Consider the following 17,859-nt stretch of genomic DNA (forward strand, 5'->3'; position numbering starts at 1 on the left):
TTGGCCAGAAGCAGAACTACAGAAGACAGAAAACAAGGTTAAAATTTAGAGACTTTCCCAGACCTGCTGACTTTGACAGATTAGGTCTGTTTTTGTTTTGGCTGGTGGTGGTGTCTCTATGTGCTGAGTTGTACTGCCAGAATGGCATTTCCATTATGGAGTCAGTTGTGCTAAGGTCTGGGGTCTTGTCACATTTTGCCTGCATCCATGTTTGCACTGTGTGTGAGTGTGTGTGTATGTGTTGCTGGGTGTTGCTCATCCCTGGGAATGGAATTCTAGGTGGATGGGAGCCATCATGTGGGTACTGGGAATCAGTGTTCTCTACTGCTGAGCAATTTCTCTAGTTCCTGTAGTTTGAGAATCCTTACTGTTGCTGTATGGGATGTGTGTGAGGGCTTCTGGAGGTCAGAGAATAACTTTTGGGAGTCAGTTCTTTCCTTCCAGTTTGGGTGGGATCAAACTCAAATTGTTAGCGTTGCACCACAGGCATTTTTACTACTTGAGCCATTTTGCTGCCTCCCCCCCCCCCCGCGATGAGGCCTGCTCCTTTTGGGTAGCATAATTATAGCCATTTCTATTTCAGGCCTAACAGCACATCGTTTCAGTTTGATGCTGATATGGGGAAAAGCTCCCTGTGCAATGTCAGGTTGATCAAAAACTTTGTTTATGATCAGCATACTGTATGGCCTCCCTACTCCCAGAAATTCCCCAACCATAAGCACAGCTAGCCCCAGCTGCCAGGCACACTCTCAAGGTTAGCTAGACCTAGCTTTGTCTAATTAACAAAAATAACTTGAGTCAGAGATGACTCGCCTGTTCCATTGTCCCCACCAGCCCGCACCTGAGCTAACTGTGGTTTTTGCCTTTATTAGCTAAGTCCAAAAGACAATGTCATAGTTTGGCTTACGAGTCCACTGTGCCCTGACCATAGTCAGTGGTCAGTCTTGGGGTGTTGCCTTCATTAAAACCATCCATATCTAACTGAGATCGGTGTCTGAGTGGCTTGTGTGGCTACCTCTGCACCCCAACATCCATAAGGTTTTTATTTCAATTTCTCTTTATATTGGGGAAGTGGAAAGGAGACACAAACGAAAGGAGTCATTATTTCTTTCACCTCCCAAACCCACAGCTTTTGTAAAACCCTGCTTAACTCTCTATATTGAAAAAGGTATCCCATCCAATACTTTTTCACTTATCCACAATTTTCAAGGTCACTGTTACGCTTTTTGACAACGAATGTTTGGAATTTGCTCTGGAAATATGGGAAATGGCTATTAAGAGCACTTGCTGGCCAGGCAGCAGAGGCAGGTGAATGTCCGAGTTTAAGGCCAGCCTGGTTTACAAAGGGAGTTCCAGGACATCTAGGGCTATACAGAGAAAAGAGCTATCAGCCGTCACTCTTACTCCTCCAAGATTTACCGTGGTCGTTGGAATTCACGTCTCAGCCTCATTGACCTTTGTCAGCTCAAACCAGCAAGTTAAAAAGGAGCCTTTCTAGATTAAAACTGCATTTCCGGGGCGCTGTGATGGCCTCTCCCAGCTCCACCGCAGGAGGCCGGGTGAAGGGCAATCAGAAGGAGGCGGGGAAAGGCGCTGGGCAGGTCGCCGTGGTCCTCAGCGACCTCGATCCAGCTGTTGAGCCCGCTAAATTGCCTGTGATTCCGCCTTTCCACGAATTACAAAATCGAAAACAGCAAAGTGAAGCGAGCAATACAAAAACAAAACAACAACAAAGAAAAACGAGGTTGGGTGTGGCGCCGCAGGATTACCGAAAGTTCGAGACCTGGCTGAAAGGCACAGTTAGTTCCTGTCTCAGAAACCCCAAATCCACCAACTAACGACCCCGAAACAAACACACAAACAAAAACCCCCGAAAACAACAAATCCTCAAAATACCCGGATGTAGAAGGCCGGGTTGGGGTGGCTGTAGGGGGGGAGGGGCGGCGCGTAGGCCTTGATGCGCATGCGTATGTCGAAGGCGGCGCCCATCTCGCGTTGTGATTGGACGAGAAGAGAGCCCGCCCCACCGCGCTGCTGGATGTGCGCATGCTCCGCGCTGGCTTCTAGTATTTTCGACGCTGACGTTGCCTTCGGGCTCAGTTCGCGTCTGGAGTCCGGAGGGGCAGGTTGTGCGCCGCTGTCTGGCCCGCGGAGCCTGGAAGCCCGCCACCTTCGGTCCCGGTTCTGAGAGGAAGGTGCCCGCCAGGCCTGTCCCTCTCGCCATCGCGAGCGCGTCGCCAGGGAGAGGTGAGTCGGTTGGCGGGCGGCGATCGGCGGGGGGACGGGCTCGCGCGCGCGCGCCCGCCGCCGGCCCTGACCCCTGCCCGTCGCCGTCGTTCCTAGACGCCGTTGGCGATTGCGGAAGGAGCCCAGTCCCGAGGGAGGAAGCCATGTCCGCGGCCGCCGTGTCCAAGTACGTGAACGACATGTGGCCCGGCTCTCCGCAGGAGAAGGCCTCGCCGTCCGCCTCGGGCTCGGGCCGCTCCAGCCGCCTGTCGTCGCGGTCCCGCAGCCGCTCGTCGTCCCGCAGCTCCGGACCCGCCTCCCGCAGCTCCAGCCGCTCGTCGTCGCGCAGCCGCAGCCGGCCGCGGCGGAGCCGACGCTCCCGCTCCCGCCGGCGCCACCAGCGCAAGTACAGGCGCTACTCGCGGTCGTACTCGCGCAGCCGGTCGCGCTCCCGCGGCCGCCGCGCCTACCGAGACGGCTATTACGGGCGTCCGCGGAGGCACTACCAGTCGCCCTTGCCCTACCGGTCCCGGAGCAGGTCGCGCTCCCGCGGGAGGTCTCACCACCGGAGGTCCTACTACGCGATCACGCGCGGCCGGCGCTACTACGGCTTCGGCCGCACCGTGTACCCGGAGGATCGCCCCAGGTGGAGGGAAAGGTCCAGAACCAGGTCTCGCAGCAGGAGCGGAACCCCCTTCCGCTTAAGTGAGAAAGGTGGGTGTTGGTGCCGCGGCCGCGAGCGCTTTTAGTCTTCCGGGTGAACTCAAGGCGGCTACGGCCGGGCCAGGGAGTCAGATGATCGAGCGGCTTATCTTGGGTTTGTGAAGATCAAGCCCGGGACATGTTAACGAGCTAGCCAGCCAGCCCCTCACCCGGGCGCTTGTTCAGCGTGCTTATTTGGGTGCCAGAAATCTTGAGGTTTCTTAAAGGGAGAGGGGTTTTAGTTGGTGCATAGGTAGACACAGGTTTTTTTCGCCTTAAGAATAAAGGTCAAGGCCTATCTGATAACAGCAAACAGAACTAAAGGCCATTTATGGTCTCATTGGCCCAAAGAGAGGGGTCTCACTCTCTTTTAGCAGCTGGCTAAGAACAGCTGGCTGTTCTTATTACAGGCTTTTTCGTTTAAGGTGGGAAGAACTCGAAACACTTTTAGATGGTTTACTTAAAAAATTGGCCTTTGTGCAGTTTTCTATCAAGTGACAAAGTAATTTGGTGTTGGGAAATACTAAAGTTTGATGTGGGTCTACCGTATTAAGATTAGTAGAGACAACTGGCCTTGTAAAGTTAACAAGTCCGGTAGTTGACAAAAATAAACACTTGAACAAAAAGAATAGTTCCGTTTGTCAAAACAAAACTCATTTTTTGAAGTTATTTAGGAATTTGCTTTCCCCCCCACCCCAACATAAAATTAGAAGTTTTATTTTCCATAAATGCTTTACACGGAAGGAAAGTAATGTTTTAGAAAAGCCACCTAGAGGATGATGAATGTCTTCATGTCTTTAGATCGAATGGAGCTGCTAGAAATAGCAAAAGCCAACGCAGCAAAAGCTCTAGGAACAGCCAACTTTGACTTGCCAGCGAGTCTCCGAAGTGTAGTGAAGGAAACAGCTGTTTCAAGCGGTGGTGCAAAGATGGAGGTAAGTACCGTCAGGAAGCTACTGCTGGCAGAACCCTTTACCCTGTTGTCAGTTTACCATACACAGCCCTCCTGGGATGTCTTTATATCATTTGCCCAGAACAAAACTGATCTTAATCTGGCAAAAAGTAGACAGTCTCATGTGAAACTGGGAGGTGATGAACTTGCTTTCATTTTGACACTTGGTTTGTTTTTTCCATGACAGTAAAAACACTGAGCATATTATTGGTAATACTTTGTCTTTTCTTACTCTTTCTTTAGACACTGGAGTGTTCTCTAGTAGCTTTCATTTACTAGAATTTAGTAGCATTATGTTCCCAGAAGTCTGCTCAGCATACAGTATAGTTTATCTGCTTTATTTCTGTCTTATAGAAATCATGAATGTGGTCTCCAGACAGTGATGAAGAAAATCTGTTGGTAATTGATCCATGGGTTAAAGTGTCAGTTAATAAGCTTAGTTTTTGTTGAAGGTAGTCCATGTGCATGCTAGAGTTTTGGGCTAGGAACTCTTTGTGTAAGGCAGTTTGGCAATTCAGCCTAGATACACTGTGTGATGTTGGGGCATCTGTGATCTAGATGTCCCTCTCATAATATATGCAATATATTCCAGATGTTTTGAGAGATTACAGAAGAAGAGGCCTGCTTCACTTGCAGATAAGTTATTACGACTCTCCAGAACTACAAAGGATGTGCGTTGGCACATTGCATCTTACTCCTAAATTACTATATGTGAAACCTGGAACTAAAAATAATTGGGCTGGGAATGTAGCTCAGTTGGTAGAGAGCCTGTCTAGGGTGCACAATACCTGGAGTTAGTTCCCAGTGCTTGGGAGACAGGATTGTTCAAGGTCTTCCTTGGACAGCCACGTGATAGATACAAGAGACTTGGTCTCAAAGAATTGCTTTATAGAAATTTAAGGTAAACGTTCATGTTGACATTGAGCAGTGGTAATCCCAGAACTCTGGGAGGCAGAGGCAGGTGGATTGCTGTGAGTTGGAGGCCAGCCTGGGCTACAAAGCGAGTCCAGGACAGCCAAGGCTACACAGAAACAAACCAAAAAACCCAAAAAAGATAATAGCAGTACAATGAAGATGGTTTGTCTATTGCTGGGACCTGGGGTGGTGGGGAGCTGCCTAGTAATTTGCTCAGGCAAGCACCTAAAAGGAGCTCCTTGATTGACTGACGTGTCTATTGCAAATGCCTCACTTTCTTACACAAAGCATTTTTTTTAATTGCATTTGCTCAAATGGCTTGTATCAGCAACAGAAATCAGGTATTCGTGGGGGAACTGTCTTATCTCTAAATCTTACTAAGTGGAAAATGAGGTTTTTGTTATTTAGCTTAACTGTGATCTGTTTGGAATTTGGTTTTTGTATGTACAGCTCCATTTGTGAAAATTGGGCTGGTTTTAAATACAATATCTGAAAAATTAAGGCTATGTTTAAAATTCTTTTCTCTAGCATTCAGAAAAGCAGACTGAAGATGGATCTAAAAATCCCAGTGAAAAATCTTCAACACAAAGAAACATAGTCTTCAGCTCTAACGTAAGTGAACCCAAACAATTTTTCTTGAAGATTGGGTCTAGGGTGTTATTTTCTCATGTACGCTTTGTGTATGTGTGTTGATAATATCTGTAGTAAGTTGACTTCAATTTATTTTTTTACAGAATTCTGTAGCAAAGCCAGTACAGAAAACAGCTAAAGCTGCTGCTGAAGAGACATCCTCAGGATCACCAAAAATAGATAAGAAAAAAAGTCCTTATGGACTGTGGATACCTGTCTAAAGAAAAACTAAAGGGGCTGAGGGTTGCCTAAAATTGCACTTTATTGAGAGTTTTTGTGTCCAGCATTAGCTCATCTTGAGTAATCACAGCAGTAGATGTTGTGATTAAAGTCCATTACAGAAAAATGTTTAATGGTGAAATGTTCATGGTTGAGGTTTCTCCTGAAGATTTGAGAACACAGATGACCGAGAGAATTCCATACAGGTGGGAGTCTTGTATATACCTGTAAGTATTGTACATATCTCTTCTATACAAAGTTGAATTTTGTAAGACACAGTTGTATACTGTATATTTTGTATATTTGTTAATAAACTTATTTGTCTTGATTTTCTGGCTGTTGAATGGGTCTACATCTGAGGAAGAAACCTTTCTGAAAACAGACAAGACAGGACTCCCATGATGACTGTGTGGTGGTTTGGGGAGGCTGTGTATGTACCCCTTACTGACAGCTCACTTGTAGATCAGCTGTCCTGAATTAAACTCAGAAATGCGCCTACCTCGGCCTCAGTGCTAGGTGTCCTTAAGTATAACCTGAGAGCAGTAGGGAGTATGGGGGTTAGTAGGAAAGACTTGCTACAGCTGTAGAGATGGCTCAGTGGTTTAAGTGCTGGCTACTCTCTCAGTGGACCCAGGTTGGATTTGAACACCCCAGTAAGATTCACAGCTGTCTCCAATTGCAGGACCTCCAACATCCTCTTGTTGCATGGGGTGCACTGACATACGTGTGGGCAAACCATACACATAAAACATTGAAAGAAAAAGTCTGAAAGCCATTAAGACTTTAGTAGCCCCAGCACTTGGGAGGTACCTTGTCTACGAAGCGAGTCCAGGACAGCCAAAGTTATCAGGGTTTCAGAGAAACCCTGAAAAAGTTAGTTGGAAATTGTAGTTTATGCTTTTCATTATAGCATTTCAGAGGTGACAAGTACAGGTAGATCTTGGAGTTAAGGCCAGCCTAGTTGACAGTTCTAGGACAGTGAGACCCTGTTAAAAACAAGCCCAACCCCCTCCAGTTGCCAGTATCAAAATTTGAACAGGTTCAACTTGACTTACCCTGATAGTTTGCCAATACATAACTTAAAGCTTATGAAGGGTACAAATTAGTTACTAGACCAGGGTTGAGAACCAAGCTTGACAGGGTTTATGGTTATACCCTGGGAGGTATAACCCAAGAGAGCTGGGAACCCTGACTTTAGTTTATGGAGCTCCATCACAGGCCTGATTAAGGTCAGTCTCCACCTCTGCTGATGCATACATAGTATATCTTATAAATACTATCACCTGCATCCAATTGGACAGTGACCTTGAGAATTTTAAATACACAATGATCTAGAATTGCTATTCCTGGCCACAGCTATCACTGTGGCTTTTCATCACATTCTTAAGGCAACTGAATAGACTGAGGAACCTGTTGCTACTTAAGAGTAAAACAGTGTATTTCACATCTAGGTTAAGAATGTTACTTGAAGCCAGGTGGTGGTGGTGCAAGCGGATCTCTGAGTTTGAGGCCAACCTATTCTAGTGAGTTCAGACACTTGGGGCTGGGGAAGAGCACATGGGTTGTCCCCAGTATCACACAAACTCCCCACAAAACAGCAAATGACATGTTAATGGGGGGCGGGTAATAGTGCTTCTAAAGGACTAAGGAAGTTGTGGACTATTCTTAAACGTGGGCGCTTTGCCTGCATGTGTATAGACTCCACCTGCATGTGTGGTGCCCACAGAGGTCAGATGACACAACCCAACCAAACAAAAACCCAACCAAACAAAATCCCGAAAACAAGCAAAAGAACAATGAAAAAGAAAGAAAAAACTGCCCTGGGATTCAGATGGGAATACATTCACAAACACTCATTTGAAATACTTCATGTGGGGGTTGGGGATTTAGCTCAGTGGTAAAGGCCCTGGGTTCGGTCCTCAGCTCTGGAAAAAAAAAAAAAAAAGAAATACTTCATGTGTTTTGGTGAAAGTTTTCCAACCAGAAAATAGTTTATATCTTATTCAGATTTAAATTTGTGCTTTTATGTTCTATTTTTATTTCTATTCACTTATTTACTTTTTGTGACAGGGTTTCTCTGTGTAGCCTTGGCTGTCCTAGAACTGTAGACCAGGCTGGCCTCGAACTCGGCGAACTCGGAGATCTCCCCAGTGCTGGGATTAAAGGTGTGTGCCGCCACCATCCAGGTGCTTTTTATTTTTGAGACAATCTCAGTGTGTTACCTGGCTTAGAACTCACTGTGTAGACCAGACCGAGGTGTAGCTCACAGGATTAGGGCAGCATGCCTAGCTTGTGAGGGACTCTGGCCAGGCCAAGTGTGGTGAACATGGCTCTGACAGGCCTGGCCTTTCCATTCCTTCTGCTTTGCTAAAAGCCGTTAGATTACATTTCTAAAGCTGACCAATGTCTAATCCCTTATGTTGGCTTCCTACCAGCGTCCAGCTATCAAAATATGGGAGCCCAGCAATCAAAAGGCCCCTTCGGCTCACCTAATTAACACCCTTTATAAATTGTAATTTACCCTTTTGTTCCCTGGGGACAAATACCAACATCTTTGGTTTTTTTGGTTTTGTTTTTTTCAGACAGGGTTTCCCTGTGTAGTCCTGGCTGTCTTTGACTCGCTTTGTAGACCAGGCTGGCCTCAAACTCACAGAGATCTGCCTGCCTCTGCCTCTGTGATGAAAGTCGTGCACCACCACACCCAGCTGGATATGTATTATTATTTTTTTTATATCTTACTCCTCCTTTGTTTCCTTCTGCTTCTCCCTCATCTCCTGTATTTGTCCCTTATCTGTGCCCTCTGCCCTGGGGCAAATCTCCTTTGTGCTAAGAACTTGGTTTTGGGGGTCCTGAGCCCATACTTTTTCTTTCACAGCTTTCATTTTACTTTTTAATTTTTTTTTTTAAGCTTGTTTTAGAAGAGCAAGCAAAGTTTAATTGTGCTTGAGAAGCAGCTCCTTACAAGGGAGGGGACTCAAAAGGGAGTTGCCCTAAATTTGCTTTTTTTTTTTTTTTTTTTTCTTGTTACTCTTTAAGCTTTTAATTTCGATAACCCTTTTTTGTTTGCTTGAAATAAAGGGTTATGCCTTGTAGCACTGGCTAGCCTAGAGGTATTCTCCTGGCTCCACCTGCTGGGATTCCACAGCTCATTTTTACCCAGATGGTGTTACACTGGAGCAATGCCTTTTTCATTTCTACATTTAATTAGTAGTTGTTGGATTACAAAGAAACACGTTTCAGCCCAGCATGGTGTCGCACGCCTTTAATCCCAGCACTTGGGAGGCAGAAGCTGGAGGATCTGTGAGTTTGAGGGAAGCCTGGGCTACAAAGTGAGTTCCAGGATAACCAGGGCTACACACAAACCAAGAAAAAGAAAAGAGAAGAAAGAAAGGAACACCTTTCATATATCCCTGTTGTATTCCTGCATTACCTTAGTGACTTTAGTAGTTTCTGTGGTACTGGGATATGAGAGGGGACTTTGAGCCAGCCCTCCTCTCCTCCAGTAAATAACACCAGGAAAAATGATCTGCTCTATGGGAGAGACAATGCGGATGGCACTCACTGCCTACGTGAGGAAAGGGACTTCAGAGCTGGTGACCGAGGCCACACCATCGCCAAGCAGGCACCTTCCGGGCATTCCGTTCCAAGTGACGCATTCCGAGCGCTTCCTCACCCAGGCCCAGCCGCCTCGCCTACTCCGGTCTTTGCGCGCACAATCTGCGCCTGCGCAGGACTACGCTTCGCCTCCGGAAGGCAGGGCGGGCCGGAAGAATCTAACGCCGTACGGAGGAGGCGTGGCTCGCGGGCTACGGGCCGCCGGAAGTGCTCCGTGTTGTTGCCGGAAGTAGCGAGAAGGCTGTCATGGCGGCTGCGAGTGAAGTTGTGGTGAGTACCAGCGGCCTCGCGCAGGGGTCTGTCGGGGAGACGCCGGGCGGGGCGGGACGGGGGACGAATCCGGGCGCGGCTACCGGGGAGACCCGGCCGTCGGGGCTGTGGCCGGGCCTGAAGCCGGGTGTGACCGCAGGTGCCCGCGGACGGCGCGGAGGACAAGACGTCGGCGGCCGAGGAGCTGGCGGCGCAGAAGCGCGAGCAGAGGCTGCGCAAGTTCCGTGAGCTGCATCTGAAGCGGGTAAGTGGCGGGGACGCGGGCCTGGCCGGGCGCGGGGCTGGAGGAGGAAGGAGGACCGGGACCCGGAGGACTCCACATCTCTTTGACACACGTCCAAAGCCACACCCTCTGCTCCAGACGGCCCGCCCACATGATTGGGGTAGGTTAGGTCCGCTCCAGGAGTCTAACAAATTCTTCGTTTTCATCCCGGGCAGTATGTCGCCAGGTAATAGGAAGAAACTTCTCAGTAAGACCTTCCTCACCTTAAAAACAGCGAGCACACACTGGCCATTTTTCCCGAGTTCAAATTCGAAAATGTGTAACTTATTTTCCATCTTTCCTATGGATAGCCACCGAAATCCTAAGAAGGGCTGCTTAGGACACTCTGGACATTATCATTCTTTCTCTGGAGACAAGGCCCCTCACTTCCCCATGTGACTGCTTGGCTCCCTGACCCCTTTGCTGAACCTACTTGGTTTCTTGAAATGTAATTTAAAAGGCCTGGCTACATCTCCATCCCCTCTCTAGGCGCCTGCTGAGATGTACAACTTGCTTGACCTGTTTTGTTTTGTTTCTTTCTCTTGAACTCTAATAAAATGGTCCTTAGGCTGGTGAGATGACTAAGTGGTTAGAGGCGCTTGTTATGCAAGCCTGACCACCTGAATTTGATCTCTGGAGCTCAGGTAAAAGTTGAAGGAGAGAACCAACTTCACAAACTTGTCCCTTGACTGCCACGTGTGGTTGAGGCATGTGCGTACATGCATACACAGAAATACGAAAAAAATTTTTTATTACATTTTTATAATATAATTTTATATTATTTGTGTCTTTGTGAGCCAGCTTTCTCCTTCCCTCCTGTGAGTTCCAGGGATTGAAGTCATCTGGATATGTGATAATCACCCTTACCCACTGAGCCATCTTGCTGGCTCAGAAGAACTGTTTTTCAAAAAATGGTCTTGGAGCCTTCAAGAATATAAGGCAGAACAAACAAATGATCCAGCACACCTCTGAACATTTACAGTGTAAACAATGGTTCTCAACCTTCCTAATTCGTCGACCCCTTAATACACTTCCTCATGTTATGGTGATCCCCAACCATGAAATTAGTTTGTTGCTGCTTTATGACTGTAATTTTGCTGCTGCTATGAATTACAGTGTAAATGCCAGGTGTGCAGGACATCTGATATGTGACCCTTGTGGGGGTCACGACCCGCAGGTAGAGAACCACTTGTTTAGATGCTCGGGGTCAAAACTAGGCTTAGTGGATCAAGCACTTGCCAAAGCCAGAGTTCAGACACCCAGTACCCCATAGACACTAGGTGGGTGTGGTGGTCTGCCTTTAATCCCAGCACTCTGGAGGCAGAGGCGGGATGGGGATGCCTGGAGCAAGCTGGTGATCAGCCAGACAACCTTTGAGTTCTGAGTGACTGACCTTGCCTCAGTATGTAGGGTGGAGATCAACTGAGGAATACACACAACATCAGTCTTAGGCCTTACATACATGCACACCTGCACACACGTGTATCCGCACACCTGTGAACCACCCACACACAGTAAAGAAATATTCAAAACCAGCCTTCCCAGGCTAAGCAAAGCTCCAATCCCAGAAATATTTCTGTCCAGAGAAAGTTAGTGTAATCATTATGCTTAAATATTGGCTTATAGAGTGAATGTTTACAGAACATGTGCAGAGCTTGGGAGACTTGGCTTCCTGGACCAAATGTCACCAACCTGTGGCCTTAGTTATATCTAACTTACATTTTCCTTAGAATTGTGAACGGTGGCTTGCTTTTGCTCTTCCTGTACTTAGGAAGTTCATAGTCTCCTTGACTACATAGGTAGATTGAGGTTTGCCTGGAGTACATCAGACCATGGTTTAAAAACAAAACAAAATGTAAAATGCCAGCAGTGTTGAGTTTTTCTGAAAGAGAGCTCGCTTAAGGTGGATGTTCCTCTCCCTTGTCATGGAGAAACCTTCTGAAGTACTGACCTAGGAGAGACTAGGAAAGGATTAGAAATAAAGAGGCCCTCCACATTCAAACTGAGGCTTTTTTTTTTTGAAAATGGGTTAAAAGTCTACCATCTTTCAGGCCAAAAAAAGTGCTCAGCAGTGACAGCATTTGCTATGCTAAGCCTGAGGACCTAAGTTTGATCCCCAGAACCTACATGGTGGAAGAACAGAACTGATGTCTGGGAGTTGACCTCTGACCTACACACATTCATAAGATAAAATAAAATACATTCATTAAAAAAAAGGTTTTAAATAAAGTTAATTTTTTTAAGATATAGTTATTTGTTTTACATATATGAGTGCTCTATCTGGCTCTATGTGCATGTACAACTGCATACCAAAAGAGGGCATCAGATCCCAGTACAAATGGTTGTGAGCCACCACGTTGTTGCTGCTGGGAATTGAACTCAGGACCTCTAGATAAGCAGACAGCACTCTTAACCCTGAGCCACCTTCCCCCCCCCCCAATTTTTTAAATTGCTGCTGTACTGTAGTGTGGTACAGTGAGGGCACTTTGCCAACCTTTATTCTGTTCAGGGAGCATCCACCTGAACAGGCAAGGGTGATGGTAGCCCCAGGGATCTGGAACAGCAGGGCTCTGTGTAGCACAGCAGCCTCATGGCTCAGTGGTACACCTTCTGAGTCTAGTCCTGGGCTTAAACTCATTGGCTGGCTTTTTATTGCTTGCAACATTAGATGGGGCCGCTTAGTCACTGCAGAGAAGACAGGGTTTGTTTGAGTCCCCCTCTTGCTTCATATGATGGACTTTCCTGTTACGGTTTTAGAATGAAGCTCGGAAGTTAAATCACCAGGAAGTTGTGGAAGAAGACAAAAGACTTAAGTTGCCAGCAAACTGGGAAGCCAAGAAAGCGCGTTTGGAGTGGGAGCTGCAGGAAGAAGAAAAGAAAAAGGTTAGGAAGCCTCTGCTGCCCCCTCCACCAAGGCAGGCGAGCCTGGTAGCTGAGTAGGTGGGCAAATCATGTGCCTCAGGGTACCTTTCTTTCCTTGTCTGTGAGACAAGGCTACAGCGGTTACTTGAATGCACTAGGAACTCTGTGTGTTAACATCTGCAAAATACTTAAGACAGGTTCTAACACCTGCCTGCTTCTGCTGCTGTGGATTTTAATTTCATTACACTTTTATTTTTTATTCGTGTGGGCACAAGAGCAGAGGTCAGAAGACAACTAGGAGTCAGTTCTCTCCACCACGTGCCTCCTGACAGAGAACTCTGGTGGGCGTGCTCGGCAGCATGACCTTTACCTACCCAGCCACCTTGGTGGCCTGTTACTTGATAGTTCCAGAACTTGGGAAGTTGAGGAACGAAACTGCGTTAAGTTTGAGGTCATCCTTGACTCAAAAAAAAAAAAAAATGAAGGGGAGTGCTGAGTCGCAGGGTGGGTAGCGCTGTATGTCTTTTCAGGAGTGTGCGGCGAGAGGGGAAGACTATGAGAAAGTGAAACTGCTGGAGATCAGTGCGGAGGATGCGGAGCGGTGGGAGAGGAGGAAGAAGAAGAAGAACCCTGACTTGGGGTTTTCAGGTACAGCTGCTGTGCTGGCTTCTGCCTTACTGAGCAGGCCTATTGGACTGCGGCTTCTGCTTTAGTGAGCACACATGCCCATCAGGCTGCATTCATGGAATGTTCTGGGAGGCCAAGGAGAATGCAGGGTGTGTTAGGGTAGAACCCAGGCCCTCCCGTCAGTCTGCTGGCTGCCTGGTCTGTAGTGTGAAGCCATCCTTTGTTGTTGTTGCCATTTTATTTAGTCTTACCGTGTAGCCCAGGCAGTCTACAAACTCGGGGTCCTCCTGCCTCAGCCTCCTGAGTGGTTGTACAGGGATGTACCACCACCCCAGCAGATCAGCCTTTCATCAGCCTGTTCTGGGTGGAAGCTGTGCCAGCCTGGTGTCCTGTGCATGTAGGGGAAGAATAATTCCGAGTTTTCTCTTGTAAGTAATGCCCAGATAAGGACAAAGATCACCTCTGGTTCTCCTGTTACTAGATTATGCGGCTGCCCAATTACGCCAGTACCACCGGCTGACCAAGCAGATCAAACCTGACATGGAAAGCTACGAGCGACAGAGAGAAAAGTAGTAAGTCCTTGGGTAATATGCAGGGCCATTCCAGGGAGGTGGGTGTAAGCAGATTGTTAGACACGTGTATGAGATTGTCTTCCAAGTGCTTGGCTTACAGACATGCACCACCAGCCCAGCCAGGTTTCTGTTTTGATCCAGAGAAATAACCTTAGAAGCTCTAACTCCCTCCCCAATCCCCAACCCCTCCATGCTCACTCCTTTTGACCTTTGAAGACTCCTTTAACAATCACTAGTCACTGTTTACCAGTCTGAAGGAGGAAGCTGTTACTGTGTGAGCCAGGCTGGCTTGGGGCCCAGAGTCCTGCCTGGGGCTGGCTTACGGGTGTCCTCGCCCAGCCTGGTTCATCTCTGTGAGCCTGTGTTGGCTTTCTTCCTTTCCCTTTGCTGTGTAATAAGTATGTTTAAATGTTGTCTGTCATCACCAGTGATAGTATAGTTTGAAATTTGACTGGAATACTAAGGTCTGACTGGAAATGCATCTTGCTGTCTTTTCAGTGGAGAAGATTTTTTCCCGACATCCAACAGTCTTCTTCATGGGACACATGTGCCTTCCTCAGAGGAGATTGACAGAATGGTTTTAGACCTGGAAAAGCAGTAAGTACTCAGCAGAGCAGCCTGGAATGTTCCATGCTTGACAAGAGAAAATGGATGGGATGTAGATCTGAGGCTGACGCTGTCACATGACGTGAAGAAGAGCATAGCAGGGATACTAGTTCATTTTTGACCCTAAATCTGATGGTTTTGAAGCTGGACAGCAAGGATGAGTTGAGCCCATAGCATTTGGAGTGAAATAGGAATATTGGTGGGATCAAAGTGTTATGGTATCAAACATTTATGTAGCAAAAGGCCTAAGATAAACAATGTATTTTGGCTTATGATTTTAGAGATCTCAATCCACTGTCTTTGGGCCTGTGGCAGCACAGTGGATCATGGCAGAAGTTCATCGCTAGGGACCACTGCCTCATGAGGACTAGGAAGCAGACAGATTGGCATAGAGAAGAGGTGGAGTCCTAATATTCCTTTCAAGGGAACACCCCTAGGGCCCAACTTCCACTTAGTAAGCCCCACTTCTTAAAGGTTCCAGCACCTTCTATCAGCCCTGTCATCTGGGGACCAGGCCTTCACTATCTAGACCTGGGGTAGGTTTCCAATTCAAACTACTGTAGTTAGTTTTTTTGTGTCTGTGTGTTTAAAACAGAGGCCTTGTGTTGTAGCCCAGCCTGGGCTGGAACTGAAGCAGTACTGAGATTGTGTGTGTCTCCACCTGGCCATATTTATTTATTATATTTTAATTAATTTTGAGATAGAGTTTCACTATATATACCAGACTGACCTCAGACTCACAGAGATCCTTCTGCCTCTGCTTCCCGAGTGCCTGGCCATATTTATTTGTGATAGCGGGGAATGCATTTATGATTTAGGTCGTGCAGGCCATACAGTGGTTTGTACACGCCCTGCCCAGTGCTTTTTAGGGTGTTTTCCTCAAAGTTACTTCTTTGTCCCTACTAGTAGCAGCGCCTCGTTGCTCTTCAGAAGCATTCTTTATCTTTTCTATTTTTGAGACAGGCCCTCATTATGTAGTCCAGGCTAGTCTCCAACAGTGGCTGTCCTCTGCCTCCTGATTGCTTGAATTACAGGTGTGGGCTACCACAAAAATGTTCAGAAATGCAGTGACAGAGTCTGTTTGCTTGAGGTTCTACTAATTAATTAGTCTTCATCTGAAACTCATGAAACCTGCACCTGCCTTCCCCCCCCCCAAGGTGTTTTATTATGAATGATGCTGATTTTCTCCTGAACTTTTCGTCCATGTTTTATTAAGATCAGAAAAGAAGGCATTTAGACCAGAAGGTGGTGAACCCACTTAGTTCTAGGGTTTGGGAGGCAGAGGTGGGTGGCTGTTTGAGGATGAGCATGAAGAGATCTGAGGAGGGGGGTTCTGAACCTCATAACTCTTTCTTTCCCCAGAATTGAAAAGCGAGACAAATACAGCCGAAGACGTCCTTACAATGATGATGCTGACATTGACTACATCAATGAGAGGAACGCCAAGTTCAACAAGAAAGCAGAGAGGTTCTACGGGAAGTACACTGCTGAGATCAAGCAGAACCTGGAGAGAGGAACAGCCGTGTGAGCGAGCCCTGGAGGAGCAGGGCAGAGGCTGGACAGGCAGTGGGGCTTCTGCTGGCAAATTCAAACTGCCACACGTGAGCAGTCGTGACCCTCCCCCGTGCCTCCCCACCCGGCATTCTGAAATAAATGTCTTTCTCACCTTCACTTCCACATGCATATGTCCATGTTTCCTTGGATGTAAGATGTATTTCTTGTAGTGAGTGACATTGTTTTGTAAAAATCTAATTTGTATAAATCCTAATTATTATTTTTCTATGTATTTTAAATGTGCGTAACCATGTAACCTTTGAATTACTGGGGCTCAGATGGTGTGTGCACAGGTGCAGGCACTGCTGCGTGAGTCTTGTCAGCTGCGGCTGGGCTTTGGGACTGGCCAGGAGAACACAAAGAAGCAGAGGCCGTCAAGACAGATGCTCCTGCAGCCGGCGCTGTGCTCAGGGCTAGGGGCAGCTGTGCACATTCCCTTTTAAAGAACAATAAAATGTTTTGGATTAGAGTCATGAATGATGTCTGTAGTTTAAAACAAGTGCATTGTGGGAGCATTTGCTACACATTTCAACAAAGAGTGTTGACTTTTGCCAACCTTTTCAAATCTCGTTTGCTGGACCTGGGATCTGAGGACCGGACAGAATGGAGCAGACTACATTCTAATGCATAGACAACCTTACTTTAGTCTCGGGTACTTTTATACATGAATGAAAGAAAACTATGATCCAAGAAAGGTTGTTTGGGTTTAGAAAAACATGATCAGAAAAATGTACATAAATGCCAGTAAGCACATACCAAATATTAACAGAGCAGCCCTTTCCCAGAACTTTCTCAGGACAGACCAATGTAAAAACAGTAGTCTGGCACATACTACAGATTTTATCTGGAAAGCACAAAAGCAAGGCGTCCAAGGCCCAGCTTCTACACCACAGTAAATTGAAGTGGGGTGTAGAGTGACTGCGGGCCCCCTGCTGCTTGTTCCTGGCAACTGATACAAAGCGTGATTCTCCAGGCAGGAACTGATATTAACCCATGTGGGGCTGTTACTTAGAGTAGCCAGCAGCTAGAGAAAAGGAGAAAAAAGACATGCATACGTGCGGGCACAATGGATGAAACAAAATAAGCTCAAGCAAGTTCCTGCAAGTTCTAACCGTTTCCTGAGTGGATGGGGCACACTTCAGAGGGCTCCAGCTTTTTCTCCTTCAGCCTATATATCAGCATAATCAAGCAGTACAAAAGTCACAATGTGGTTACAGTCTATTCTTTTTTTTAAATATATATTTTATTTATTATGTATACAATGTTCTATCTGCATATACACTTGCATACGAGAAGACACTAGATCTTATAGATGGTTGTGAGCCACCATGTGGTTGCTGGGAATTGAACTCGGGACTTCTGGAAGAGCAGGCAGTGCCCTTAACCTCTGAGCCATCTCTCCAGCCCTCTATTTTTCTTTTAAGTGAACGATTATAATGAGTATAAACAGAAAAAAACATGTTCCCAATACCCTCACACGATCACATACATTTGTAACTAAGCAGCTTGTTAGAGAGTACCAAAGTATAAGCCTGAAAGACTCCCGTTGAGCCTCTCTAGATGGGGAGACCCCGCTTCCCAAGGAACAGCGAAACCAGCCTTCGGATGCAAGCCGCAAGAGGTTTATTTCGATACACGGGTACCCGGGGCGACAAAGCCTTTCGGAAGACTTGCGCGCCTCTCGGTTGGGGTGACGGGTTTTTATAGGGCTTGGGAGCAAGAAGAGCGATTACAGAAGCGAGAAGCATAGTTACAGGGATCTGATTGGGCGGTTTGAACAAAGCCATTGTTAAGTCACGTACCCGGAACAGGGAAGGCGGGAAGGCAGTGGGTGGAGTCACGCACCC

The 17,859-nt window shown here is 46.9% G+C and overlaps 2 protein-coding genes across 4 annotated transcripts; both read left to right on the forward strand.

The window, feature by feature from the left end:
- Positions 1-2,082: 2,082 nt before the first annotated feature.
- Rsrp1 (arginine and serine rich protein 1) lies at positions 2,083-5,972 on the forward strand. 3 transcript variants are annotated; one of them, XM_055611422.1, is made up of 5 exons: positions 2,083-2,247; positions 2,344-2,940; positions 3,730-3,863; positions 5,324-5,407; positions 5,530-5,972. In XM_055611422.1, exons 2-5 carry the CDS (start codon positions 2,391-2,393, stop codon positions 5,644-5,646), a joined length of 885 nt encoding a protein of 294 aa, XP_055467397.1. In that variant the 5' UTR covers positions 2,083-2,247; positions 2,344-2,390; the 3' UTR covers positions 5,647-5,972. The 3 variants fall into 3 exon arrangements, 2 of the variants coding, with proteins under 2 accessions (XP_055467397.1, XP_055467398.1); XR_008720600.1 differs by lacking the exon at positions 5,530-5,972 and having other exon boundaries at positions 3,730-4,551; positions 5,324-5,400; XM_055611423.1 differs by lacking the exon at positions 5,530-5,972 and having other exon boundaries at positions 4,235-5,401.
- Positions 5,973-9,476: 3,504 nt separating this feature from the next.
- On the forward strand, positions 9,477-16,481 carry Syf2 (SYF2 pre-mRNA splicing factor). Its single transcript, XM_055611500.1, has 7 exons — positions 9,477-9,529; positions 9,669-9,773; positions 12,549-12,674; positions 13,184-13,301; positions 13,762-13,852; positions 14,351-14,449; positions 15,821-16,481. Exons 1-7 carry the CDS (start codon positions 9,506-9,508, stop codon positions 15,984-15,986), a joined length of 729 nt encoding a protein of 242 aa, XP_055467475.1. The 5' UTR covers positions 9,477-9,505; the 3' UTR covers positions 15,987-16,481.
- The last annotated feature ends 1,378 nt before the right edge of the window (positions 16,482-17,859 follow it).

The sequence above is a fragment of the Psammomys obesus genome, unplaced genomic scaffold (assembly GCF_907164565.1).
Source record: "Psammomys obesus unplaced genomic scaffold, mPsaObe1.curated_primary_1811, whole genome shotgun sequence".
Classification (NCBI taxonomy): Eukaryota; Metazoa; Chordata; class Mammalia; order Rodentia; family Muridae; genus Psammomys; species Psammomys obesus.